Here is a 25,940-nt window from a genome sequence, read left to right as displayed (position 1 = left end):
AAACTGTGTCAACCACGTAAAGGGCACCTATGGTCCGATTTACAATTTTTAATTTCCTTTGGTGTGTTAGTGTGTATTACATGTTAACAATATGGAAAAGATACAAACCCTAAAGTAAACGATGACGCGGAGTTATCGTCTCCAACGTAAACCTCTTTTCTTGTACTACAACAAACACATGGATTGTAGGCAACGGTTTACTTCCTGGGATTGGTGATGTAGACAAGACCAAAATTATCATAATTCCACCCATTTTGGACTCAGTCTGTAAGTTAACTCCCGTTAGCATTGCATTGTGAGCGAATCTTTCAAACATGGTAAGGAGCGTCACATTTCCGGCTGACGTCAGAGGTATTCAGGCCAACCACAACGTACAGATTAGCTGGCCAATCAGAGACACAGAGCTTTTCAAATCCATGCGTTTCAGGAAAGAGTGAAATCTGGAGCTACAAAAATGTACAGTATGTGGAAAATGTGTTTTTTGAACCATAAACCACGCACAAAACACATTGTATTATACCAAATACACAAAATAACGTTGTTATTAGCAATGAAATAGGTGCAGTTTAAATAAACAAAACATATTACATGTCTGTATTTTTTGAAACTTTTTAATATATGGTTATGTTTGGCTGCCTTATCTCTCTCTAAAATTTTGGAATGAAAATGTGCATTAGTAAATCGATGCATGTTCGTATATTTAATCTTATATACATATACCCCCTGACATGACACCACTAACCCCGTTATGATTGTGCCATCCAAACTAAATTATAGTTCAGTGCAAGAATCATTGTGTCTTTGAAGTCACACAACATTTTCCCGAACAATACAGTTGCATTTCAAAGCCTCCGTAAGTTTATTTTCCTATAACACAGTGGAATGTCAAAAACTTTTACTATCGAGATTGTTTTCTCTTGACTGTGTTGTTTTTGGCTCCTTGATAAGAGAAACACTCTGGAGATTGTTTGCGTTTTAAATGAGAAGGAAGGGCAGAGTAGATTTACCTCAAATTTGTGTCAGGAGTTATGTCATAAATAGTGAAAGCAAACGTAGACGCCTCATGACGTGCTGGAACATAATCCAGCTTCGCCACCATATTGGATGGGGTCTCCTTACTCTACACTAACACCGGAGTCAATCGGAGTCAACGGAGAGCCAGCAACTATGCCTGTATTTTGTGCAGCTTACGGCTCCAATAACCGCCGCAGTATTGATACCAAATTCGCCTGGGATAACCTTTCACAAGTAAGATATAACAATAATTTTGGTTATTTTACCATTTATGATATTATGTCATTGTAACTATAACGTTTGTTGCATGCAGCAAAACCGTGTGAAAATCCGGTGTTAAGATTATTGTATAGGGGATACACCTTCCTCAGGGGGCGCATTGGGGACCAATCCAAGATGGCGGCCACACTGATACATCATCTCCAATAGGCAGCTTCAGTCTATGAGGCGTCTACGTATATAATGTAAATGTATATAAAGTGGCATCTGTTGATGTGGTGATTGAGCCAGCAGGTGTGGTGTATTCAACGGATCACCTGAGCTTTAGATCTGGCACCTGATATGATAAGCAGACCCAAAACACAGCAAACTCTGAGGCCTTACAAAAATTGAATTTTTGGAGAGTCTGCAGTTTTTTATTAATCTTGAGGACCCAGATCTTCATCTTTAATGACTGATTTGTTTATTTTTATCTGGATATTAGATTACAAAAGAAATATAGCTACAAAATGCACATTTCAAATGATTTGGACATGCGCAATACGATCATGAAGCTGTTTTGATTGTTGCTGTTTAAATAGTCTGTGTGTGTGAGAGGGGAGGTAATGCACTGAGATCATTTCCAAGCACTTCACTCATCTTGGCTCTTCTGAGGATGCGGTCAATAAAACAATCTCGTGTCTCTCATCTCTTAGCCGACTGACCTGCATTTTTAACAGTTTTGTTAAAGATAACAGATAGAAACAGAGATCCTTACAAATTAAACTTAAAGGGGATATCCTTGTATCGTTATTGAAGAACACTTATAATGACTTTCTTTCTTTAAGTTATACTCAGGGTAATTTTGAATCCTTTATTGGACAGAAAAGTATATAAGGAGAGGACAGGAACGTACAGGGTGGAAAGATGGAAATGGGATAGACAAAGAACCTTGAGGCGGAAATAAACATGGGTCGCTGAATGCACATTTCTTATTTATTATTTATTATGCATGGTTTCTTTTTCACATGTCTAACATGAAATAATGCATCATTAAAATAGTTTTAATAAACACACTGTTTAATTAATGATCAAGGAGGACTGGGCATGGTGCATCTAAATGTGTATTAAACTCTAGCAAGAAATATCCTGTTTTTAATTATGTGTTTCTTTTAATCATCTATATATTGCAACTTTTATTTTCATTTCTTTCTTTCTGTGTGCATGCATGCTTGCATTAGTTGTTCAGAGCTTCTGACCAAAAGCCCTATCAAATGATTATAACTCAGTACGGTGTAAATGGAAATCCATATCGGCTATATTATTTCTAGGACATTTCAGGTGAATCCTATAAACTGACAGTTCTTAAAAGAAAACCGTTTTGTTAGCATGTCCTCGTAAACCAAAAATACCAGAGCTCACACTCATAGAGATATGGCATATATAGAGACTGCAAATACTTAAAGGAAAACACCACAGTTTGTCAATATTGTACTATGTTCTTATCAACTTAGATAAATTTATACATACCTATCTTTTTTCAATGCCTGCACTTTTAATCTTTGTACAGCGCTTTGTGGATGTGTTGGCATTTAGCCTAGCCCCATTCATTCCTATGGCTCCAAACAAAAGTTTTATGTTGTGCCACCATACTTACTCGTGTAACTACTCATGTAACAGTCTTTAAATAGGGAAAACATGGAAGTGTTTGGTGGCTTCTAAATTCATCCATGTTTGGAGCCATAGGAATGAATGGGGCTAAGCTAAATGCTAACACATTCACGAAGCGCTGTACAAAGATTAAAAATGCAAGCATTGAAAAAAGTTAGGTATGTATTAATTCGTAAGTTGAGGTAAAGACATAGTAGAATATTGAAAAACTTTGGTGTTTTCCTTTAAGTATTTGTAGTCTCTATATATGCCATCTCTCTATGTGTGTGGGCTCCATTCAGCCGATCTCCGGGTCTGGCGCTAGCACTTTTAGCATAGCTTAGCATAATTCATTGAATCTGATCAGACCATTTAGCATTAAGGACTTTGTTGCCGTAACATGGCTGCAGGAGGGGCAATGATATACGCAGTGCCTGAAAATAGTATTGAAAGTTACTAAGGTGACTATTTTGTCTGCTGCGTAATATCACTGCGCCTCCTGCAGCCATTTTACGGCAACAAAGTGATTGATTATTACGCCAGAATGAGAGTATGGTTCCTAGCCATATCTACCTAGAAAATTGCAACCTTTAATTTTCCGTCGATCTTAGTACACAATGTAACTACAGAAGAGTCAAGTTTTAAATAGGAAAAATATCGAAACACTTTGGTTATTTTTGAGCGTGATGCTAAATGGTCTAATCAGATTCAATGGATTATGCTAAACTATGCTAAAAGTGGTACCGCCAGACCCAGAGATTGGCTGAATGGATTCCAAAACGGTAAAAATCAAATGTTTAACTCTAGGGGAGCTGGAAAATGAGCATATTTTCAAAAAAGTGGAGTGTCCCTTTAAACTGGCTAAGACTAGCCAACCAACTTAGCCAAGCTGGTCAAGCTGGTGGGTCAGCTTTTCTTCCAGACTGACCAGCTAGGATGAGCTAAAAGTGTCCAAAACCCCTGTGAAACTTTTCAGGGCTTTTCAATAGATATATGAAATATTAATTTTTTATAAGTTTAAAAAAGCCAAAGGCTTTCCGTGAGGGTTGGGTAAGGGGCTAGAATATACAGTTTGTACAATATAGAAGTTATTATGTCTTTGGGGAGTCCCAGTAAATCAGATATACAAGTGTGCGTGTGTGTGTGGGCGTGCTTTTGCCTGGGAGTTTTGGGTTATGGCCTTCGCTGTGATGGAGACAAGCGCTGCCACTCTATAGAGATCCACAGATGATGTCACTTTGAATAGCCTCTGGTCCTTATAATTATCATCAGTGGCCCACTTATGGCTTATGAGTGTGTGTTTGAAAACTGCTGAAAGATATGAATGGCTTTGAATTAGACTTCTGCATGTTTTATTCCCTCTATTCAAAACAGACACAGAGATAAAGAGGCTTCGGAAATGAGGAAGTGAAAAATACAGAGGCAGGCAGTAGAGAGGAGGAGGATAGGAGTGTGTTTTGTGTGTGCATGTGTTTGACATAAACGTTTGATCCTCTCTCTCTCTTGAGCTTTCCTCTGCTCCTTTTTAAAAATCGTGAGTTGCAAAAAGGAGACAGATTCATCTGCAAAAAAATTGCGTAAATTTTCCATACTTTTGGATGTACAGTGTCACGCCTACAGATGTTATAGGTCACAACAATATAATAATTTGTGTGATAATCAGGCAATTTTGTGACGGACAACTGAAATACAGTGTAAAGTGAAATTAGTGTTTGGTAAAAATAAATAAAGATCAAAGGAAGTATTTTATCATTCTTGTGATGCCCCAGAGAATATGGTGCATCACTGTTGTTCATCAACATAATAATTATAACTAATACAAAATTAATACTTTAATTAAAACACAAATACTTACTGTATTGCTGTGGCATTCATTTGAGAATTAAAGAGCACTTATTGTCCGATTCACGTTTTTAAATTTCCTTCGGTGTTTGTATTAGTACATGTTAATGATATGCAAAAGGTACATACCACAGAGTAAACTATGACGTGAGTTATCATCAAAATAATGTTGTTTTAGCAATAAAATAGGTGCTTTTTAAATAAAGGCATCATAAGTGTGGTTTGTGCTAATTTCCAGACATATTTTTGAGCATTAACCTCCATTACATAAACCAAACACCTAACAAAGCAGGAGGCAAATGTAGGTCACTCACTACTGAAAGCTTTATAGATGGCAGAGAAATCACTACAGCAGGTTAATATCTTCTCATGTGGTGAAGAAGTGCTGTTTGAATCTCAGTAGCACAAAGCAATAAAACGCAGTCAAGGAGCATGAAGGAAACATGTCAGGTGTCAACAAGATGAGTATTTTGTATTCAAACAGCTCTACTCTGAGACTTTGTCGATGTTAATAAACAAAATGTTCAGATATCTACAAAGAGATGAGATGACACATAAGGTGCTTTTCTGTAATGGAAATATTAGCATATTTTATTAAAATTTCCATACATGAAGCAGTGAAGTTCTGTTGTTAGAGAGCCCCCTGGTGGACAGTTTTATATATTCGTTTTTTACATCTGAACATTTATCTTACTTGGTAGTAGTGTCCATTAAATCATGCGCTGTATTTTTTCTTTTTGTTTATATATAACTTTTCAGTTTTTACTGTATTATTTTTATTTTTTGCTTATCTTGTCAATGTGCCTGTCAAAAGTTGATATTTACTTTCAAATACTTGTATACTTATCTAAATTTTTTCTAAACAGTAAAGATCCTCTCACCTGCTACTGTTTTTATAGATAACAGTCTGACTTCAATATTCATGTCTCTCTCTGTCAGAAAGCGTATTGTGGCCACTGCAGTGAGAGGATATGGGGACTGGGGCGTCAGGGGTACAAGTGTATCAACTGCAAGCTACTGGTCCATAAACGCTGTCACAAGCTCGTCCCTCTGACCTGTCAAAGGCATATGGTGAGTCAACTGTAAACATGTAAACATTTTTAATTTACATACATTTTTAATATGAATAAAATATGAATAATAAACAATTTATCTTGTCTTTTCTTCTTAATATTAACAAATCATGTTCTTATGTGTTGAAACCCATGTTTCATCAAATATAGTCTTTTTGACATGTTTGACTTTTTGTGAAGCTTGTTTGAAACTTGCCTTTCTTAGTTCTCCAGACTGTTGTTGAAGTCGATTTCAGTGTTTGAAAGATCGACCTTGTGGAATTTGTCAGATGATAATGCTATCTGTGTCAGTATTGAACTGTACCAAAGGGAATTCACAAATGTTGAAATAACAACCGTGAATACATCCTCCGTTTAAAAGGTTCAAATTCGTACGTTTATTATACACTAAACATAACATCAAACTTGACAAACATGACAAATTTAAATATTGACTGCTGGTTTGTTTATAGGTCATCAAAGTTTCAGTCAGCATATAGACGGTTTCAGCGGTAACAACATAAACAAACGGCTTTTGTGGAAAACACGTAACTTCCAGTAAACTCCGCTAAGAATGAATAACAACAAAGTCCTTTTAAAGTAGTTTATTTATATAACAAGCAAATAAACAACACGCAGATTACCTAGGAAAACAACGCATTTGTTATTTTCGACGAGGTATTTGTTCAAAAGTTAAGTTTAGCAACTATTCAGACCATTAAACAAACAGAAACCGGAAGTAAAGTTTGGACAAGACGTGTAGTCGCGACACCACACGTGCATCCGATTAAACCGTCTTAAGTTGCATGAGTATATGTGTATGGTCAAAATTCATTAGTATATTATGTAAAGATCATGATCCATGAAGATATTTTGTATATTTCATACCGTAACTTTAAAGGCAATTTTCTCAATATTTAGATTTTTTTACATCAGTTGAAAGCTTAATTTCAGATGATGTATAAAATGACCCTTATATGATCAAAAGATTTAACCTTAGTTATGAGTGGTTTTGTGGTCCAGGGTCACATATTTTGTTTAGTTACTAACATAACTAGAGGCATAAAACTCAAAAACATGTAACAATGTATGAGTTGGGTTTCAAACCTTCAGATCTATATCTTCTAAAATAATGTAGGATAGGACCAGCAAGATTCAAATGAAGCGGTACATTTTTCCCCTTAATTTAATCATTTGAGTAGAGAATAAAGTTTTTTTAGAGATGGAAAAAGTCAATATATAGTATTTTGACATTGATACTCAATGCAGTAGAAATATACAGTACTGTGCAAAGTCTTAGGCCACCATCACCAGCCTTGTTGTTTTAGCAAAGTTTTAATGTCCATTCATATTTATTTTTCACTCTTTTTATTAAGATACAAACAGAAAATACAGTACACAAAATTAAAAACAAAACAATTTTCAGAACTAAATGTCTTCTTCAGGCTTCAGTCAGTATTTAGTGTGACCTCTCTTGGCACTAAACACATCTTGAGCTTTTTTTGAGGAGACTGAAGTCCTGAAGTCATTCGATTAGAAATTAGATTTAATTTCATTTAGGTTTAAGAGATCCTGCAGTTTCCTTCTATTGCTCAAGTGGAAGGGGAGTTTACCCTAAATACTTGACACTTCAGCTTATACTTATATACAGTTTTTAATACTACATACACATATCCTATATTTTCTGGTTGTATTCTAATAAAGAGACTGAGAAATAATAATATATGATTACTATAACATTGCAAAAACAACAAATCTAATGGTAGCATGGTGGCCTAAGACTTTGGCACAGTACTGTATATTTCTACTACAAAATTTATTTTGATCTGAATAGAATACTATATTAAATATAAAGGCACTGATTTGGATGTTCACTGCTGTTTTGTGTTGGGAATTTTTTATAAGAATAACTTGAGGAATCGTGTGCAAAGGAAACTGATTTAATACTCTCTCTCTGTCTGTCTCTTCCTCTTCTTCAGGATCCAGTCATGCCATCGCAGGAGCCGTTGGTAGACGATGAGAAAAGTGGTGAGGAAGTGGAGCTCCCCCCTGAGGACCCTGAGGAAACAGACGCAAGTAGGTCTCCACTGTTGTTTTTGTACGGGTATTTGGGTCATTCTCTCCTCCTGCTGACTGCGGATGGATATTGTAGTGCGTCAGGTGTGTGTAATGTCACGTTGACCCAGTTGAGAGAGAGAGGCCAGTGTAGTCTGGTCTGTGGCTCCCCCTGCTGAGATCTGATGACATTACACACACCACATTTCTCTTAGAATAGACAGTGTTTCTTTTAAAGGGCACATATTGTCCGATTATTTCCTTTGGTGTGTAAGTGTGTATTAGTACATGTTAACGATATGCAAAAGGTACATACCACAAAGTAAACAATGAGGCAAGTTATCGTCTCCAACGTAAATCTCTTTTTTTGGACTAAAACAAACACACGGATGGTAAGCAACAGTTTACATCCTGGGATTGGTTATGTAGATCAGACCGGCATTATCATAGCATCTCTTGCTTTGACTCACAGCCTGTAAATTAACTCCTGTTAGCGTTGCATTGGGTGAATCTTTCAAACATTGTAAGGAGCGTCACATTTCCTGCTGACATTAGACATATTCAGGCCAATCACAATGTACAGATTAACTGGCCAATCAGGCATATATATATATATATATCAGTGGTGAGCAAATGAAAGTTTATAGAGGTCTAACCTATTTAATCTATTTTCTCTGCCAGTTCCACTCCCTTTCTTAGCGCACAACCGGAAAGTAGAGAAAGCTGAAGATGACGGAGAGGTAAGAAACAGATTGTCCATAATGGGAAACAGATATGTCCAAACCTCATGCTGTGTCTATAATGGAATGTGCTTACATGAAATGAAATACATTTTTACAGTAAGATGTCAATTCTTTACTTTTTTATATCCATCCCTGCTCTGGTTTTAAGGGATTTTGTTAGCGATTTAGACTGGGAGACCAGTCAGACCAACTAAAACCAGCAAGCCAGCTTCAAAGTAAACATAACTTTAAACATCATCCTATGAATGCAGATTCAGCTTTTAAGCGTGTGTAAAAGAAATTTTATAGTTTAGCACAAGATATATTAACCCTGTGGATTTCTCTGTCTTCGTATGCATCTGTAGGATCTTAAGGTGGTGGTTGATGGTCTCGAGGGCATTCAGATCTCTCAGGGATCTCTTGGCCTGGGAGACTTTGACATGATCCGGGTCATTGGCAGGGGCAGTTATGCTAAAGTGCTGCTGGTCAGACTGAAGAAGAATGAACAGATTTATGCCATGAAGGTGGTGAAGAAAGAGCTGGTCCATGATGATGAGGTAACAGACTGTTGCCATGGTGATGATGCTCTATGTTCATACAGTTATACTTTATAATAACTGTTTGTTCTGGATTAAGACTTTTATAACATTCCCGGACAAGTATTCAAGCGCTTCACATCTCTGCTAATGTTGTAGTAAAAGTTTCCTGCAGTGTATATTTATATATTACCAGCAGAGGGTGCTGTTGGATTGTGCTCATTTAAATTGTTTGCTTTAGTAAATTTTCCCTCTTTATGACCTTGTACTTCAGCGGTTCACACAAGCCCATTTATAGAACAGATCATATTTTTGTCTTCCTGGTTTTCTTGTTTCTTAATAACATTCATAGGAGCCAAATTAAACTAATAATGAATTATTATTTATTAAAGCACCAGCCATAATTATTATATACAGGAGGATATTTTATGACCCAAAGTAACAATATTTCACTCATAAGCACAATGGTGAAGTGTATGCCTACAGCCTTTTGGTTATCAGCCCAGTACAGTATTTTATTGGAGATGATATGTTTTGTATGTGTTTCTGTATATACATATAGTGTAACGGTAGTCTCTTCTCACTCTCACCCATGTTTCACAGTTATTAGAAATTATATTATATTGTATATTATATACGTGCTAGGCACAGCTATCTGGGAATCATGTTGTAGATAATCTCCTGACCTTGGTTGGTCTGCTGCTTCCTAAAGAACACAAGATCTCTAATTCCCTCTGAAAAATGCTGCCAAGACCACCACTAGAAACCATAAGAATCACCCACGTATCTGAGGTTTCAAAGCTCCCATTGTAAAAGTCTTCTAAAATGATTGCTTTGATTGTGTAAATGTGTGGTAGATTGCAAGTTTATTCTGGTAGCAGCATTAAAGAGGGAATTCATTAAAAATACACTAATGATGACTGAATGATGACATCATTTATTTGTGTTGTTTCAGTGATTCGCGTAATAAATTATGCAAACACTATCAGAAAAACTGGTTAAAAAATTAATCCTAATTATCACAAAAATTACATCTTTGCACCTAAAGAGTTCATATTAGTAACTCAGAGGAACATATAGGTACCAAAGGATGCATATTTGTACCTCAAATTGGTATCAAAAAGGGGTGGGCTATATGACCAAAATCTTCTATAACGATAGGATTCATTTTATAGCATGATAAGAAATGTATCTCGGTAGAGTTTTTTATGTTTTAATCAGGTTAAAATCTTTAATACCACAGAAATTTTCATAATTCTCACAAAAACCTTATGCAAGCATAAAAAGAAGATAAAAACAAGAAAAACTACTCAAGCTCTCTTAAGATAAACAGTCAATGATAAAGGAATGATAATAAGTAATTATGTATGTATGCATATATTTTTTTATTTAAGGTAGAAAGTGGTTTAGTCAAGAGCAGTTTCTCTCAATGCTGTGACAGACAGGTGCAAAATTAAGTAACTTCCCCTTTAAAACCGGATGCAATAGTGTTACACATGCGTTTTCTCTTTTAGCTGTTCACTTTCTCTTAACCCCTTAATGGTCTTGTTTATGAAAATATTTGCAAAGACGGGAATTTTGACGCATTTAAGGCCAATAAAGCAGGAAAAATGCTCACGAGCTTAATGAGTAGTGGTTGCGCATCTTGCGCGCTCCTTACAGACAGAAAGAGCACAGGCATATAGATCTGTTATTTGTGTTTCAATGGCTTAAAATAACTTGTTTTAAAACTGCGTTGCTTAAATACGTGTACAAACGTTATGTTTTCGTGACCACGCACATGAGCATATGTTGTGTTTTGGTGCTGGTTTGCTAGTTAACACCAGCTAAACCAGCATCAGCACCAGCATAACCACCAGCTAAACCAGCAAAAAGCCAGCATTTGCACCAGCTAAACCAGCACCAAACCAGCATAGACCAGCATAATTCCCATCCTGGTCCATGCTGGTTTGATGCTGTTTTTTTTTTCAGCAGGGCCAGTTGACAAATTTCTACCGGTTAATCATGTCTACCGGTTTATCACCCACCCATAGTACCAAATGTATACATATCAACCCAAGAGTTGATTCACAACAGTGAATACACCCAAAAAATGCGATATGCCCGGTACGATTTCATAATTTGCAGTTTGGGTAAATTATATAATACAAATCTGCACAGAAAGCAATGAGAATAGTATTTTAAATACTCGTTGAACTGTACCATTTCAGCACATTCCGATATTAGCTATACCGGATTGCATGTTAGTGAATAACAGCAAGATTTGCACTCAAAAATGCTGCGAAATAAAGCGGTACAAGTATTTACTGAATTCATTAGCTAATCCTAATCTCGCTTGAGCTTTCTCTATCCTTCTCTCTTTAACATGAAACCTGATCTGTGTGAACAAGGTTCAAACAAGAAGGCAAACCGAACTGTACGGCTATTCAACGTTATGTAAACTCTGTACAGTCAAAGCTTTTGTGTTTGTGTAAACTTGGCTCGCGCAGAAACACAAAGCCACACACGGCTGCCGGCAAATGCACATGAATGAAGTTCATGAACCCCAGCATGTGGAGCAAAGGTCCTTTCAGAGTGACAGAGAGATGCAATTGACCTCTGAATAGGCACAAACTAATGATTTCTAGGAAAGCAGCCGTTGCTTTAAAGAGTTGGTCTCATTTTTGTACATTACACTGCAATGTGTGTATGTTTGCATTTATCATTCACAATCATTTAAAGGAACACTCCACTTTTTTGAAAATATGCTCTTTTTCCAGCTCCCGTAGAGTTAAACATTTGATTCTTACCATTTTGGAATCCATTCAGCCATATCTGCCTAGAAAATCGCAACTTTTAATTTTCCGTCTGCCTTAGTACAGGATGTAAATACAGAAGAGTCAAGTTTTAAATAGGAAAAATATCGAAACTGTTGAATCTGTTAAAAACCACATAGATTTTTCGGCAAAGTCCTCTAAGTGCACAGCAGACGAATGTGAAATGACCGTGGATCATATTCAAACTTGGGTCCCTTGTGATTACGTGGACCTGAATACAAACAAAATTTAGCAGCCACATGAATCACAGCACCCCTTAATGTGTCGTTTAGTTTCTTAATTTTTACCTTTTCAATTCTGACTTGCATCATTTGAAATGTTTCTAGTTGCATCTTTAGTGATTTTGCAACTGTTTATTATGTCTTGTCCAAAGAAGGGGATTTTTTTTAGAAGTGGAGGTTTTTTCCAAAAAAGCTTGCATGAACTTAGAGGGTTTTGCAGCGAAAGATAGTCAAATATGTTAAATACCAGTGAAAAGACTAAAGTGACTTTTGTGGAAATAAGCACTTAGGGTAAGGTGACCAGCAGGGACATTTCCAAGTTCAATGGTCAACAGATCATTGAAATCTTATTTGTTATTATCTATGAATTAAACAACGGGAACAAAACCTTTTGAATGTTTTCGTCATTTTATTGTTGTGGGTTTGTGGAAGACAAAACACCAAAAAACGAGACTGTCCCCTGAAAACTTGGACATCTGGTCACCTTAACTTAGAGGGGTTTGCATCTGGACTCTTTATATGTGTAATATTGTGATTAGTTGATATAAGGAGGACAAGAAGACAGATGAAGGAATAATAAAAACAGAGAAATAATAAAAAGCATATCAACATCTGTCTCTCCTCATGTTCTGAATGCTTTCCTGTAATCTGCTTTCAACTCATCCAATAGCAGGAAATTAAACCGTGCTGATTTAAGAAAGCAGACTGTCTTCGTTTTGTTGCCATGTCCACTTATTTAAAGCGACTGTTTTACTTCTAAAAACAGGCAGCTTATTATTTCAGTTGATTTATGTATGCTACACATGAATCACTTTATTCATACAGGATGCTCATTTATTGTAAACACAACCAAACATATTGCTTGTTTTTGCGAGATCTGGCAAAGTGGTCTGCCTCAGTTGACCTTTAGCCTCTTTTCAGAAGTTCATTGTCATTTTTCAGCAGTAGCTGTTGGGTAACAGAACTTCTGTCGAGTTCCTTGAGCTCCGTGTAAGTGTTGCCTAATGTTAAAGTGCTGACAGCTGACATGAAAGATGTACTTTATCAAAACAAACACTGTGTCGTGTCATCAAGGACAGCAGGAAAATTCTTAATAAAGATGTTTTGTAACATCCTGTCTGGACGTCTTCGTGAAGCATTAAAGATGTCTTATATAAACTACATCCTCATAATCTTTTGATTTAAAGTTTTGTGCAGAAATATACTGTACCATCAAAATAAAATGTGTGTAGCATAATGTAGGCATAGTTCAACCTAAAATTAAGTTTTTTTTACCCTCATGTTGTACTAAACGTGTATGAGTTTCTTTATTCTGTTGAACACAAATAAAGAGATGTTTTGATAAATGATGGTAAGCACACAGTTGACGGTGCCCATTGACTTCCATAGTATTTGTTTTTCCTACTATGGAAGTCAATGGGTACCGTCAACTGTGTGCTAATTATCATTTATCAAAATATATTCTTTTTGTGTTCAACAGAATAAAGAAACTCATACATGGTGAATAAAAGATGACAGAATTTTCATTTTTGTGTGAACTATCCCTTTAAAGGGACACTCCACTTTTTTTGAAAATATGCTCATTTTATAGCTCCCCTAGAGTTAAACATTTGATTCTTACCGTTTTGGAATCCATTCAGCCGATCTTCGGCGTTAGCATTTTTAGCATAGCTTAGCATAGTCCATTGAATCTGATTAGACCATAAGCATCAGGCTAAAAATAATCAAAGAGTTTCGATATTTTTCCTATTTAAAACTTGACTCTTCTGTAGTTACATCGTGTACTAAGACCGACAGAAAATTTAAAGTTGCGATTTTCTAGGCCGCTATGGCTAGGAACTATACTCTCATTCTGGCGTAATAATCAAGGACTTTGCTGCTGTAACATGGCTGCAGCAGGCGCAGTGATATTACGCACTGCCCGAAAATAGTCCCCTTTGTTACTTTCAAAAGCAGGGGACTATTTTCGGGCACTGCGTAATATCACTATGCCTGCTGCCGCCATGTTATATCAGCAAAGTCCTTGATTATTACACCACAAGGCTGCGATTCTGTGTTTCATGCACAGCTTGTGCGTGTACTACGGCATTTGGTCAGTAGGAAGTCCTTATCAATCTAAAATCATTATGAGTCGGAGTCGTTTATAACGTGTATTTAAAAAAGCAACACTCGTTAAATAAAAATCATTCAAAATATTCTTTATTATCATGAAAATACCTGAAACAATTTAAAGAACAGCAATATAAACATTCCTGTAGACATTTCCTGGAATAGCGTTTGTAACGCTACTTCTTCTGTGGCACAAAAGGAGTTTCTGCATGAGAGAGCCCCTTGGCGTTCGGATGTGCCGGGATTTCACCGTAATTCATTCAAATTCATTCATTGAGAAAACACGCATTTGCATGGTCAATCGTTACATCCCTAGATGTAACTACAAAAGAGTCAAGTTTTAAATAGGAAAAATTGAAACTCTGGTTATTTTTTGCACAATGCTGATGGTCTAATCAGATTCAATGGATTGTGCTTAGCTATGCTAAAATTGCTAGCGCCAGACCCGTAGCTCAGCTGAATGGATACCAAAATGGTAAAAAATAATATGATTAACTCTAGGGGAGCTGGAAAATTAGCATATTTTCAAAAAAAGTGGAATGTCCCTTTAACTCTTTCACCGCCAGGGTTTTTAAAAAAAGTTGCCAGCCAGCGCTAGCGTTTTTCATGATTTTCACCAAAGTTTAATGCCTTCAGAGAATGTTCTTCTTTAAATATATAAACATACAATATACCAAATGAAAGAACAGACCCTCTGCTTTCAAAAAAAAAAAAAAAAACACGTTTCATCCTACCTTCAATGGTTCTTTTGTAATCAGCTTTTGAAAATCGGTAGGTTTCTGCAAAAACACCACATTTTGAGCAAAAAAGCAGAGATAATTCCATTTTTGTGACGGACTTTTCATAGAGATCCCATTCAGAGCGATCTTTAAAACAGACACGGACATGCAGCCGCTTGCCATAGGGCAATACTTCCGGGTTTAAAAAGTTGCGGAAGGGCGCCACCGGGTGGATAATAGCGGTATTGTGGAAAGACGGAAAATCTCGTCATTGGCGGGGAAGCGTTTTCTCTTAATTGACGAGATATCTCGTCAATGGCGGGGAAAGAGTTAACTATCCCAGATATGCATTCACGAAAAATTTGGAAAACTTTGGAAAGTTAAAATATAAGAAGTTTTGTTTTGTTTAGCATGTGTTTGCTCACTACACAATTTCTATACTTCAGTTTGTGTTTCATAGTCTTCATATGTTTATGTTGATGCTGTTTTATGTGTTAGGTGACTTGTCTAAAGTTATATCTTATCTAATATGTGACCGTGTGCTTTATTTACATGTCTGTTTCTCTTTTGTCTTTCCTTTCTGCACTGTACATATCTTTTTAAAGAAGAAGAGAAAGGTGCTTTTCTCATTTAAAACATTTTTAATTTCGAGATTTGAGGCCCCTAAAGTGACAGCATGCATCGTGCCAAATGTTTTCCTAAGTAGCTGAGGTTTTTCTCAAAACTCATGTGTGAGGATTATTTTTAATTGGCCTGCAATAGTGACCCAGTAGAGACATCATGTCCTCTCCTCTAGTTCTTAGAAATCAGTCAAACGGCTTGTTATCATATTCTTCTGCACTTTATATTTTGTCATAATTCAACCCCTCTCTCTATTTCTTTCTGGTTTAGGACATTGACTGGGTCCAGACAGAGAAGCACGTGTTTGAACAAGCATCAACCAATCCATTCTTAGTGGGACTTCACTCCTGTTTTCAAACAGAGAGTCGGTAAGTTGGGAAAATAACCATCGGGTCACCTTCATCATCATAAGCAACAAAAATCATCTTGAATGCAGTGTATTGAAAATGCAGTTATGCTATTATCGATATGATCTTCAATGTCCAAAACAACACAACCAATAACATCAATTATCCGAACTACGAACATATTGTGCTAAATAAACGCCTCTCTTCCTCTCTCTTCAGATTGTTTTTAGTGATCGAATATGTGAATGGAGGAGATCTTATGTTCCATATGCAGAGGCAGCGGAAGCTTCCAGAGGAACATGCTCGGTATGTGATAAAGAGATTCTTTAATATTTTCAGTGCAGTGGTTCTGAGTTACTGCACAATCCGACTGTGATCCCTGAAGACATTGCAGACACTTTTTAATGAGGAACAGAAAGTCTGCCTTTATCAAGTCTTCCAACTCTTTAACCATTATTGAGTATTAAGTGTACATTAAAGTCCCTGTGAACCAGAAGTCGCAATCAACTTTACTTCCGTGTTATGACGCATTTCCGAGTGAAACAGAATATCACACAAGGAAAATTGTGGGCGTGGCTTGTGTTTTCCACTGTGATTCGATTGGATATAGAAAAGTAGGTTGTTTCATTCAGAAATGGAACTTGCAGCAGACTGACAAATGGAGGGGCGGAGTTAACAGATGCTTCCGCACAAGCTGTCAAGTTGACATCACCAGAAAATGATTGCCATACACGATGAAAGTACATTTCAGATTTTGTTAAGGGAACATTATTTTTTTTATAATGACTTTATAAGTATTACATTAAAAAATAAGAATTATCAATTTTGATTTCATTGGGACTTTAATGCTTTAATGTGGTCATCACTACTGTACATGAATAAGTTTGAATCATAAGATAGATTTGGATGGTGAGGAAACCCTACTAAATATTTTATTATTGCATTAAAATGGATTTGTAAAATTAACTTAGCTGAACCAAAATCCAGATTTTTCAAATAAATGAATGAAACGTCTATGTATTTTTCGACATCATCATTGTTACCAAAGATAGACAATAAATACCTGCATACGTCCGTTAAACTCTTAAAAATGCTTTAAAATTAAAGGGACAGTTCACCCCCAAAAAAAGTTTTGTCATAATTTTCTCATTATTTACTCACTCTTATGTTGTTACAAACCTGCATTAATTTCTTCGTTCTGATAAATACAAGGAAGATATTTCAGGTAGGGTTACATAACGATTAATCACGATTGATCTATTGCAGAATAAAGGTTTTTGTTTACATCATTTATTTGTGTGAACTGTGTATAATAATTATGTATATATAAATATGCACACATGCATGTATAATATTAAGAAACCATATATATTCATATATTAAGTATTTATATATTATACATAAATATACAAATGTTTATACACATGTAAACATTTCTTAAATATATACATGCATGTGTGTATTTATTTATACAAAGTTATTATACACAGTACACACACATATATGATGTAAACAAAAAACTTTTGCAATAGATTAATAGCGATTAATCGTTATGCAACCCTAATTTTAAGGTATGTTTGTAACCAAACTGATCAGAGACCCTATTGACTTTCATAGTATTCTTTTTCGTACTAAAGTAAATGGGGCCTCTGATTGGTTTGATAAAAACATTTCTTTCTTTGTTTTCATCAGAAAAAAATTCATACTTGCTTGTAACAACATGAATAATGACAGAATTTTCATTTTTGGGTGAACTATTCCTTTAATTTTCCGCAGAAAATAATTATATTTTACCCAAAAAATTTGTTAAACAACCCAGCATTTTGGCTTGAAACAACCCAGCAACAGGTTAGGTTTGTCCCTTTTTCCCTAACAACGCCTTTTTTTTAGAGTGTAATATTGATTTATTTTTCAAATAGTCCAACATTTAGTTTCACTAACATGATGCATCTGTATAGCACGATTGATTTTTTAAATAAAGTAAATAATAAAACCATAGCCACACCCTTGTGTGCGCAGTGCACCTGGTTTGAATGCAGTTCTCATACGCTGCTGTTATATGCATGATGATTCCAAAGTGAATCTGTAACAGCAGCTGATCAGAGAAGCAGTGTAATGCCCCTTTCACACATCTGATAACTGAGATCAAACATTGGCTAATTAGGTGAGTCAAACGCACCCCCGACTGGCCCTATCAGTATGCGCCCTGAACACCGCTCATATGCAAATCAGCATGCTAATTACAGCTAATGAGCCTAAATATTCATGAGCTGCTCCTAAAGGTCCCACGAGCCCTTGCTGTGAGTCGACGTGAAACGATCGCCGGAGAGTGCCAGAGTGCCGTGTTGCGAAATCCAAATGAAAATGTCATCACTAATTGTTGCTACTTTGAACACCTTTCGCTCTTTGAGATTTGTTTTTTTTTTTCAAACTTTTTGTAATGAGGTGAGACGGAAAAGGATTTTTAACTTCGTTCGCATGAATCACCAAACAAAAATGGCAGCGGGTATTTACACTACACTATAAGTTAAAATAGCAGCATTTTCTTAGCGATATGTGGGTGAAAGTAGCGATATATTTTATTACACCTGATAGCGGTTCTTTGCAATAAGAGTAAATAGATACTATCTATACTTTATATTAGCACTTTAGTGTTTTTGAATATCAACAGGATCTAATAAAAATGTAAAAGTATAAATTATTATATTTATTAAAATTAATAAATGGATGCTGCATTATTGGGCGTTGTTTCTTATCTTTTCTTGCTTCCTACAGATTTTATGCTGCTGAAATTTGCATCGCTCTTAATTTTCTGCACGAGAAGGGCATTATTTACCGGGATTTAAAACTGGACAATGTACTGTTGGACCAGGATGGCCATATCAAGCTTACAGACTATGGCATGTGCAAGGTAGTACCTAATAAACTAAATAGCTCGAAATTGTATCATATCTATAATATATCCTCATAAAGCACAAAGCTAATTTAAGGTGGACATCATTGTTTCAGGAGGGTATCAGACCGGGTGACACCACCAGCACTTTCTGTGGAACGCCCAACTACATCGCCCCAGAAATCCTAAGGGGTGAAGATTACGGTAGGTGTAGGCTACTTCACTAATCCTTTGGGCCCTATTTTAACGGTCTAAGCGCATTGTCTAAAGCGCACAGCGCAACGTCTAAATGGGCGTGTCCGAATCCACTTTTGCTAATTTAACGACGGGAAAAATGGTCGAAAAGGGTTGGTCCTATTTTTTTAATGAGTAATGGGAGTATTTTGGGCGTAACGTGCAATAAACCAATGAGAATCTCAGCTCTCATCCCCTTTAAAAGCCAGTTGCGCTGGCGCTATGTCTAATCCATATTTAGATAACGGACTTTGTAAACTGAAAAACTAAGCGGAGGAAGAAGATCCCCAGTTTAAGATTAATTTTAAATAATTGTGTTGTTTTTCACTTGTATTGAAATGGTTATTTTTTATTAAAACCTTTAAAACCCATTTTCTTTTAGTCATGGAAGTAAAAAAGCGGGCTTTTAATTGCTTTAAATGTATGGCTATCCAATATCATCAAAAAATAATTTACAAGTATGTAAGATAAGGTTTGTACTCTAAAAATACTTTATTTGTAACAAACAGGAGATAAAGAATTTACAAACGGCTCTCTGCACGTTTCAGCACTTGGACAGCGTCACAAGATTTTTTTAAGCATTACTTAAAAATGTTTCTCATCTCACCATATCCACAGGTACAGAGTCATCATATACAATAAATGCGTGAGGTAGCATTAAAAAAACATTTAAAAACAGATGCATTTGTTTAAAGCAAAGCATTTATTTACTTACCAGGCTGCAGGTGAAGCAGCTCTTTGCGCCTTCTAACGTCTCATAATCTGTCCTCATTTATGTCCAAGAGACTCAATAATAATCTTTTACATTCAATCCTTTAATCTTTCATATTTAAAAAGTTTTTGTGCTGCTGCGCATTCATTAGTGTGATAAGCAAACCCGCGTTGTCCTCCCGTGTATAGGCGCATTTTACTATTGCGCTCTTTAAATAACAAAAAAACATATTGCGCCATTGACTTTAGACTTTAGACCAGGTTTTTGTTGGTCAATGGCGTAGTCTATTTTAGTTGCCTCAAAATAGCAACGCACCAACAATGTGCCTGAACACACCTCATTTTCAGACCAGAACGCCCATGGGCGCAAAAGTGGGCGCAAATGCATTTGCTATTTAAACAACGTGGCGCTAAACGTGAAAATGATAATTGCACAGGGTGGAAACTAGCAAAAGACACGCTGCATTGCGCCGGGTGTAAGAGAGAGCCCATGATATCAACACCTTACGATAGCATGCAGTATAATTTTAGATGAATTGTTTAAAGGGGACATATCATAAAAATCTGACTTTTTCCACGTTTAAGTGCTATGATTGGGTCCCCAGTGCTTCTATCAACCTAGAAAATGTTAATAAGAATAACCCAATACCTTAGTTTTGGTAAACCATTCTCTGCAAGCATGTGAAAAAATAGCTAATTGAAATTTGGCTCCCTTTGTGATGTCAGAGGGGGATAATACGTCCCCTTAATTTGCACTATCCAACCACGGCACTCTCATTTAATGCAGATATCAGCTCACTTGCATTTTAAACGACAAGCCCAAAAACGACAAATTTTTGCACACACCTACAAAGTGTCAATTTTGACATGATATAATAAATTATCTATATGGTATTTTCAGCATAAACTTCACATATTTACTCTGGGGACACCAAAGATTTATTTGAAATCATAACAAAGTCTTGTGAAATGTCCCGTTTAATGCATAATATTGATGACTGTCCTCAATCTGTTTATATCTCTCTATCAGGGTTCAGTGTAGACTGGTGGGCGCTGGGCGTACTCATGTTTGAAATGATGGCAGGCAGATCGCCCTTCGATATCATCACTGACAATCCTGATATGAACACAGAGGAATATCTCTTCCAGGGTGAGATCACTTGAGCATCACACGCAAACCAACACATTTTACTCACTAATGCAGCTTTTAACAGAATTGTTTGTGCGTCTGGTTGGGTAAAAATAATTTCCATATGTTTAGTATCAGTATCGACAAACTTAAAATGGTTTTTCTTTAAAGGAATTTTACATTAGTGAGATATTCCTGGCATCTTGGACGTTTTTGTCATTCCCTTAATAGACATTTTTTAATCCCTCTGACTGTCCCTACTTCCATCCCTCTCCATGAGCAGAGACTGCGTGGTCATCTGCTTCTGTGTCTGTTCTGTCGAGCTCCAGCCGAGAGGTCAGCATGCTCCTGGATCACTCTCATTCACATACACACACGAGCAACATGAATCTGGATCTCTCTATAACCGGAACTCTGTTGCCTCCATCGCAACCCCAATCCATCCATATGCTGCAGCGCAATCCCGGTCCAACTTCCCTCCGTCCGCCCCCGCCAACACTCCGTCGCCCACCCAGAAACGAGGCAGATGCTGCCAGCACAGAGCCAACGCTTAGCTGCTTTCGGGCCGGCGTCCAAACCCCGTCACAGCAGCAGGGCAGAGTCCCAGCGAATCCGAAATCCCTTTAGCTTTTCATTTGGAAAAGAAAACATACAGGGGACGTGGCATTCAGGGAGGAAAGATAAATGCTCGTCTGCGCTCTGTCTTTCTGGAAAAAAATAAAAGAGATAGATGAAATTTAACAGGCTTTTCTTTTGGACGGCTGCCCGTGAAACGCAAGTCTAAAGAAACAAAACCGCTGGGATTGAAAAGCATATTGAAAAAACACATTTTTTTCTCATTTTATGTTTTGTGGGGTGTTTTAAATCCACTTAACACCGCAACAAAATTTGATGAATTTACAGAAATAAACATGGTGGGGGAAAATCCCTTTAGTCTTTGATTGAATATTGAAAGGTTTATTCAGACGGCTGTATAGTGCATGTGTGGGTTAAAGCGTGTCTGTCTAATGCCGCTGCACATCACGACTGCCGTACTCTGTGTAAATGACTCATCCGTCTTTTCTCTTCTTTATTTTTGTGTTTCAGTCATTTTGGAGAAGCCAATAAGGATCCCGAGGTCACTGTCTGTTAAGGCGGCAAGTGTACTGAAAGGTTTTTTGAACAAGGTGAGAACAAGGTGTATTCACATTTGCAGTGCACACATGCATTCATAACCTTTACAGTAAAGTGTGACACAGGTGCAACACACAAAAAATATTTTTAGTGATAATAACTTATGAAGTATTATTTCTGTAGCTCAGCCAGTGTAGCAATGGCAAGTTCAAGGTTCGATTCATAGGTAAGGCTTAGAATTAACTGATGAAATGTATGGCTTAAATCACTGTAAGCTTGCTTTGATGAATGCAAAGTCAAACCTTTTAAATCCAACTGACCATGATCTCTGACCATGACTATAGAGAATCATGTTTATTTGTCGAATTGGTAAAATATTGAAGTAAGAACCACCAATTAGTTACCATGTAAACGATAATCAATGTAAAATACTGATTTTGTATTAGCGTAGGCTAAGTAATGTTAAAGGAAAACACAACCCTTTTTCAATATTTTACTATGTTCTTACCTCAACTTAGACAAACTAATACATACCTATCTTTATTCAATGCTTGCACTTAAACTTAAACAGCTCGTTGTGAATGTGTTAGCATTTAGCCTAGCCCCATTTAATCCTTAGGATCCAAACAGGGATGAATTTAGAAGCCACCAAACACTTCCATGTTTTAAAGACTGTTACATGAGTAGTTAAACGAGTAAGTATGGTGGCACAAAATAAAACGTGGCGATTTTTTTAAGCGGATAATAATGCTGCAATCTAAGTGCTCTTCCGCCATACAGTATAGTTCTCATTTTTTTATCCGCTTAAAAAAATCGCCACGTTTTATTTTGTGCCACCATGCTTACTCGTGTAACAACTCATGTCATGTCTTTAAAGAGGGATTACATGGAAGTGTTTAGTGTAGGGATGCTCATATCAGTTAATTTTCCCGACCGACAACCGTAGCTTCTAAACCGAACATTAACCGTTAACTGATAAGATTTTAATATGAAATTGTCATTGAGTAAAAATACAGTTGACGGTTGTCTGTGAACTAGTAAAAACAAAACATTTAATTTGAACGTGCAAACAGCAGCCACAGATAAACAACAGAACCAGGATTCATACATTATCAGATATTCACGCAACATTACCTTATTAAAAAGCACGCGATCGGTCCAGTAGATTAATATCCAAAGGACAGATTGTCTCCATTTCATCTACCACAGTGGTCATTTCTAAAGCAGGACGCTTTTCAGAAAGTTTTGGTTTTGCGTCGTCTTTGGTTTTACGTCGTGCAAACAGCAGCAACAGATCAAAAACAGAACCAGGATTCATACATTATCAGATATTCATGCAACATACCTTGTTAAAAAGCACGCGATCGGTCCAGTGGATTAATATCCAAATGGCAGATTGGCAGAATAATAAAGCGTTTTTAATCATCAAGACAAATTGGGTTTATTATAGCTGGGGTTCTTCAAAACCAATAAGAGCCTGTTATCAGTGGTTTCAGTCATTTGGATGAAACAAGTGTGTCATAATATAGCACAGAGTCGCTGAAAGGCTCTTGGATCCTCATCGAAAAAAATGTAGTTTGGGGTGACTTCACAAAGCACGTTCTCTTGAAGTTCTTGTGAAGCTAGAAAAAAAATGTAGTAGATCTGTTGTTAACGGGCCATATTTTCTGTTCAGGATCCGAAAGAGAGGCTGGGTTGCCAAGTTCAGACCGGATTTACAGATATCAAGTCTCATACGTTCTTCAGAAGTATAGACTGGGACCAGGTAAGCATATGTGGCTTTTTGTTACCCTTTGTATTGAGGAAACAAGAAATTATTAGTGGTGATAGATAGGGAATGGGATATGACTGGATTTGAACACATTTTTCCCATATTTTTCCCAGCTGTTGCACTGACATTTTTCTTTTATTGCTGGTGTTTATATTTGCTAAAAAAATTAAGTGATTTAATAGTGATATTTAATCACTATTCGATTTAATTTTTTTCTTACAATTAAAGTATGTAAACGTAATGAAAGCAGCAACCCTATTAAACTATGGGAGTTTTGAACCATATGAGTATCATTTGATTCAGTTTTAGATGTAGGAAGTGAGTGGCCACTGACAGGTATTTTCCTCTACAGCAAAACATAGATGAAAGAGAATATCACATGAGATTCGGTTCATGCAGAAACACTATAGTGATGAAGGAGGATGTTAATTGGTCTGGTATAGTTGATGCACACAATGCTGAAGTCAGAGATATAACATGCAGTACAATATTCAGGAGCTGAAGAAAACGCTGTGGGTGTCCAATTGATGATTTAATATGTACAGTATATGAGAAAGACTTTAGATGCAGGGGTAAGAGGTGCAGAGAGTAGAAAGAGAGAAAGACAGATCTGATTTGAATTCATTGCATCCCATGAATTATTTCCACTTGAAAGTTTCATTGAATGTAAAATTGTAATTTTTATCCAGTTTGAATGACTATCTTTGGTTTTTAATGGTTAAGTTCATTTCAAATAGATTAATCATTTGTATTCTTGTAGAAGAAAGCAGGGGCCAATTTTCCCAAAATTTTCCCTCTTTGCACTGATTCACTAGTCCCCAAAATTTTCTGTCTCACAATACCATCTCGAATCGCCTCAAACGTCGTAGTTGCCGTACAGCTGGGCTCTGTCCCCTGTTGTGAGGTGTAATTGTGTTTGGGTTAGCATTCATGTCTGCCATGTGTTTTCAGATGAGTGCTTAGGACGGTGGCAACACGGAAATGAAATTTCGTGCTCGGTCACTTAGACATAATGCTTTAATTGCTGGTATTTTGTCACTTTGATAGCTTGACGAACGCGTACACACTAGCCCCCGTTCACACACAAAATCAACCACAGGATACTCAAGAGTTTACTCTACGCATGTTGTTTATTGCTCATGAATGAATGAATGAATGAATGCATTAATGTGACATTCAGCTGCAAGCCCATTGTCTGTTTGAATCTAGTTTCACATATTTGTGTTTTAAGTTGATTTCTTCGCTTATTTGCTGTTTAAAAGTTTAATTTCCTCTGATATATTTTCATCTAGACCTTTTCATTCAAGCTGTAATTGCCGTTACAATCATATTTCCGATGATTCATTGTACGTACATGTGTGTTTTTGGCGCCTGTCAGGGAACATTCATCTTTCACAGTTATTAAATGTCAAAGATATTTTGTTAACTTTCTGACACACATTGAAAGTTTAGTCAGTGTTTTTTGTCCTAAAAACTCTTATTATGACTCGTTCATATAATTTGCCTACAAACAATGTAAATGTGTACAATTCACACCTTTTGCATAGCTTGAATAGAAATGTGTGAAATTTGATATAATTTTTGTGTAAATAGTACATATGGGGACAGATTTACTAAACGGGGTAAATTAACGTGAGAGCGCAATTCCAAAAAAGCGCTGATGAGAGTGGTAATATCTGGCTAACGCAATCAATTAGTTCAGGGTTGCAAATAAGCAGAGCTTTTAAAAATCTGGAATCTGAGGGTGCAAAAAAATCTAAATATAAAGAAAATTGCCTTTAAAGAAAAACACCACTGTTTTTCAATATTTTACTATGTTCTTACCTCAACTTGTAAGTGGTGGCATGTTAAAACGTCCAAAGTCAGGATTGATGATGTTACCGCGCCAGAGGTCAAAGTGCTCTTCCGCCATACAACATAGTTCCCAAATTAGTTTTTTATCTGCTTAAAAAAATCGCCATGTTATATTTTGTGCCACCATACTTACTCGTGTAACCCCTCATGTATTACTCTTAAAATAGGGAAAAGATGGAAGTGCTTGGTGGCTTCGTAATTCATCCCTGTTTGGATCCTAAGGAATGAATGGGGCTAGGCTAAGTGCTAACACATTCACGATGCGCTGTACAAAGATTAAGTGCATGCATTGAAAAAAGATAGGTATGTATTAATTCGTATAAGTTGAGGTAA

General features: G+C 36.5%; 1 protein-coding gene across 5 annotated transcripts in view; it reads left to right on the top strand.

The window, feature by feature from the left end:
• The window catches only part of prkcz (protein kinase C, zeta), a 105,195-nt gene that overhangs the window by 61,787 nt on the left and 17,468 nt on the right, over nucleotides 1-25,940 (top strand). For all 5 annotated transcript variants that reach the window (XM_065246669.2, XM_065246673.2, XM_065246672.2 and 2 more), the window contains 11 exons: nucleotides 5,644-5,775; nucleotides 7,736-7,832; nucleotides 8,493-8,551; nucleotides 8,899-9,090; nucleotides 15,826-15,923; nucleotides 16,122-16,208; nucleotides 18,678-18,813; nucleotides 18,912-18,999; nucleotides 20,771-20,890; nucleotides 21,956-22,035; nucleotides 23,658-23,747. In XM_065246669.2, the coding sequence (XP_065102741.1) occupies nucleotides 5,644-5,775; nucleotides 7,736-7,832; nucleotides 8,493-8,551; nucleotides 8,899-9,090; nucleotides 15,826-15,923; nucleotides 16,122-16,208; nucleotides 18,678-18,813; nucleotides 18,912-18,999; nucleotides 20,771-20,890; nucleotides 21,956-22,035; nucleotides 23,658-23,747 (1,179 nt within the window). The remainder of the gene's footprint in view (nucleotides 1-5,643; nucleotides 5,776-7,735; nucleotides 7,833-8,492; nucleotides 8,552-8,898; nucleotides 9,091-15,825; nucleotides 15,924-16,121; nucleotides 16,209-18,677; nucleotides 18,814-18,911; nucleotides 19,000-20,770; nucleotides 20,891-21,955; nucleotides 22,036-23,657; nucleotides 23,748-25,940) is intronic.

The sequence above is a fragment of the Paramisgurnus dabryanus genome, chromosome 11, assembly GCF_030506205.2.
Source record: "Paramisgurnus dabryanus chromosome 11, PD_genome_1.1, whole genome shotgun sequence".
In the NCBI taxonomy this organism is placed as follows: Eukaryota; Metazoa; Chordata; class Actinopteri; order Cypriniformes; family Cobitidae; genus Paramisgurnus; species Paramisgurnus dabryanus.
The sequence above is the reverse complement of the archived record's forward strand: the minus strand, read 5'-3'. Positions and strand labels throughout refer to the sequence as shown.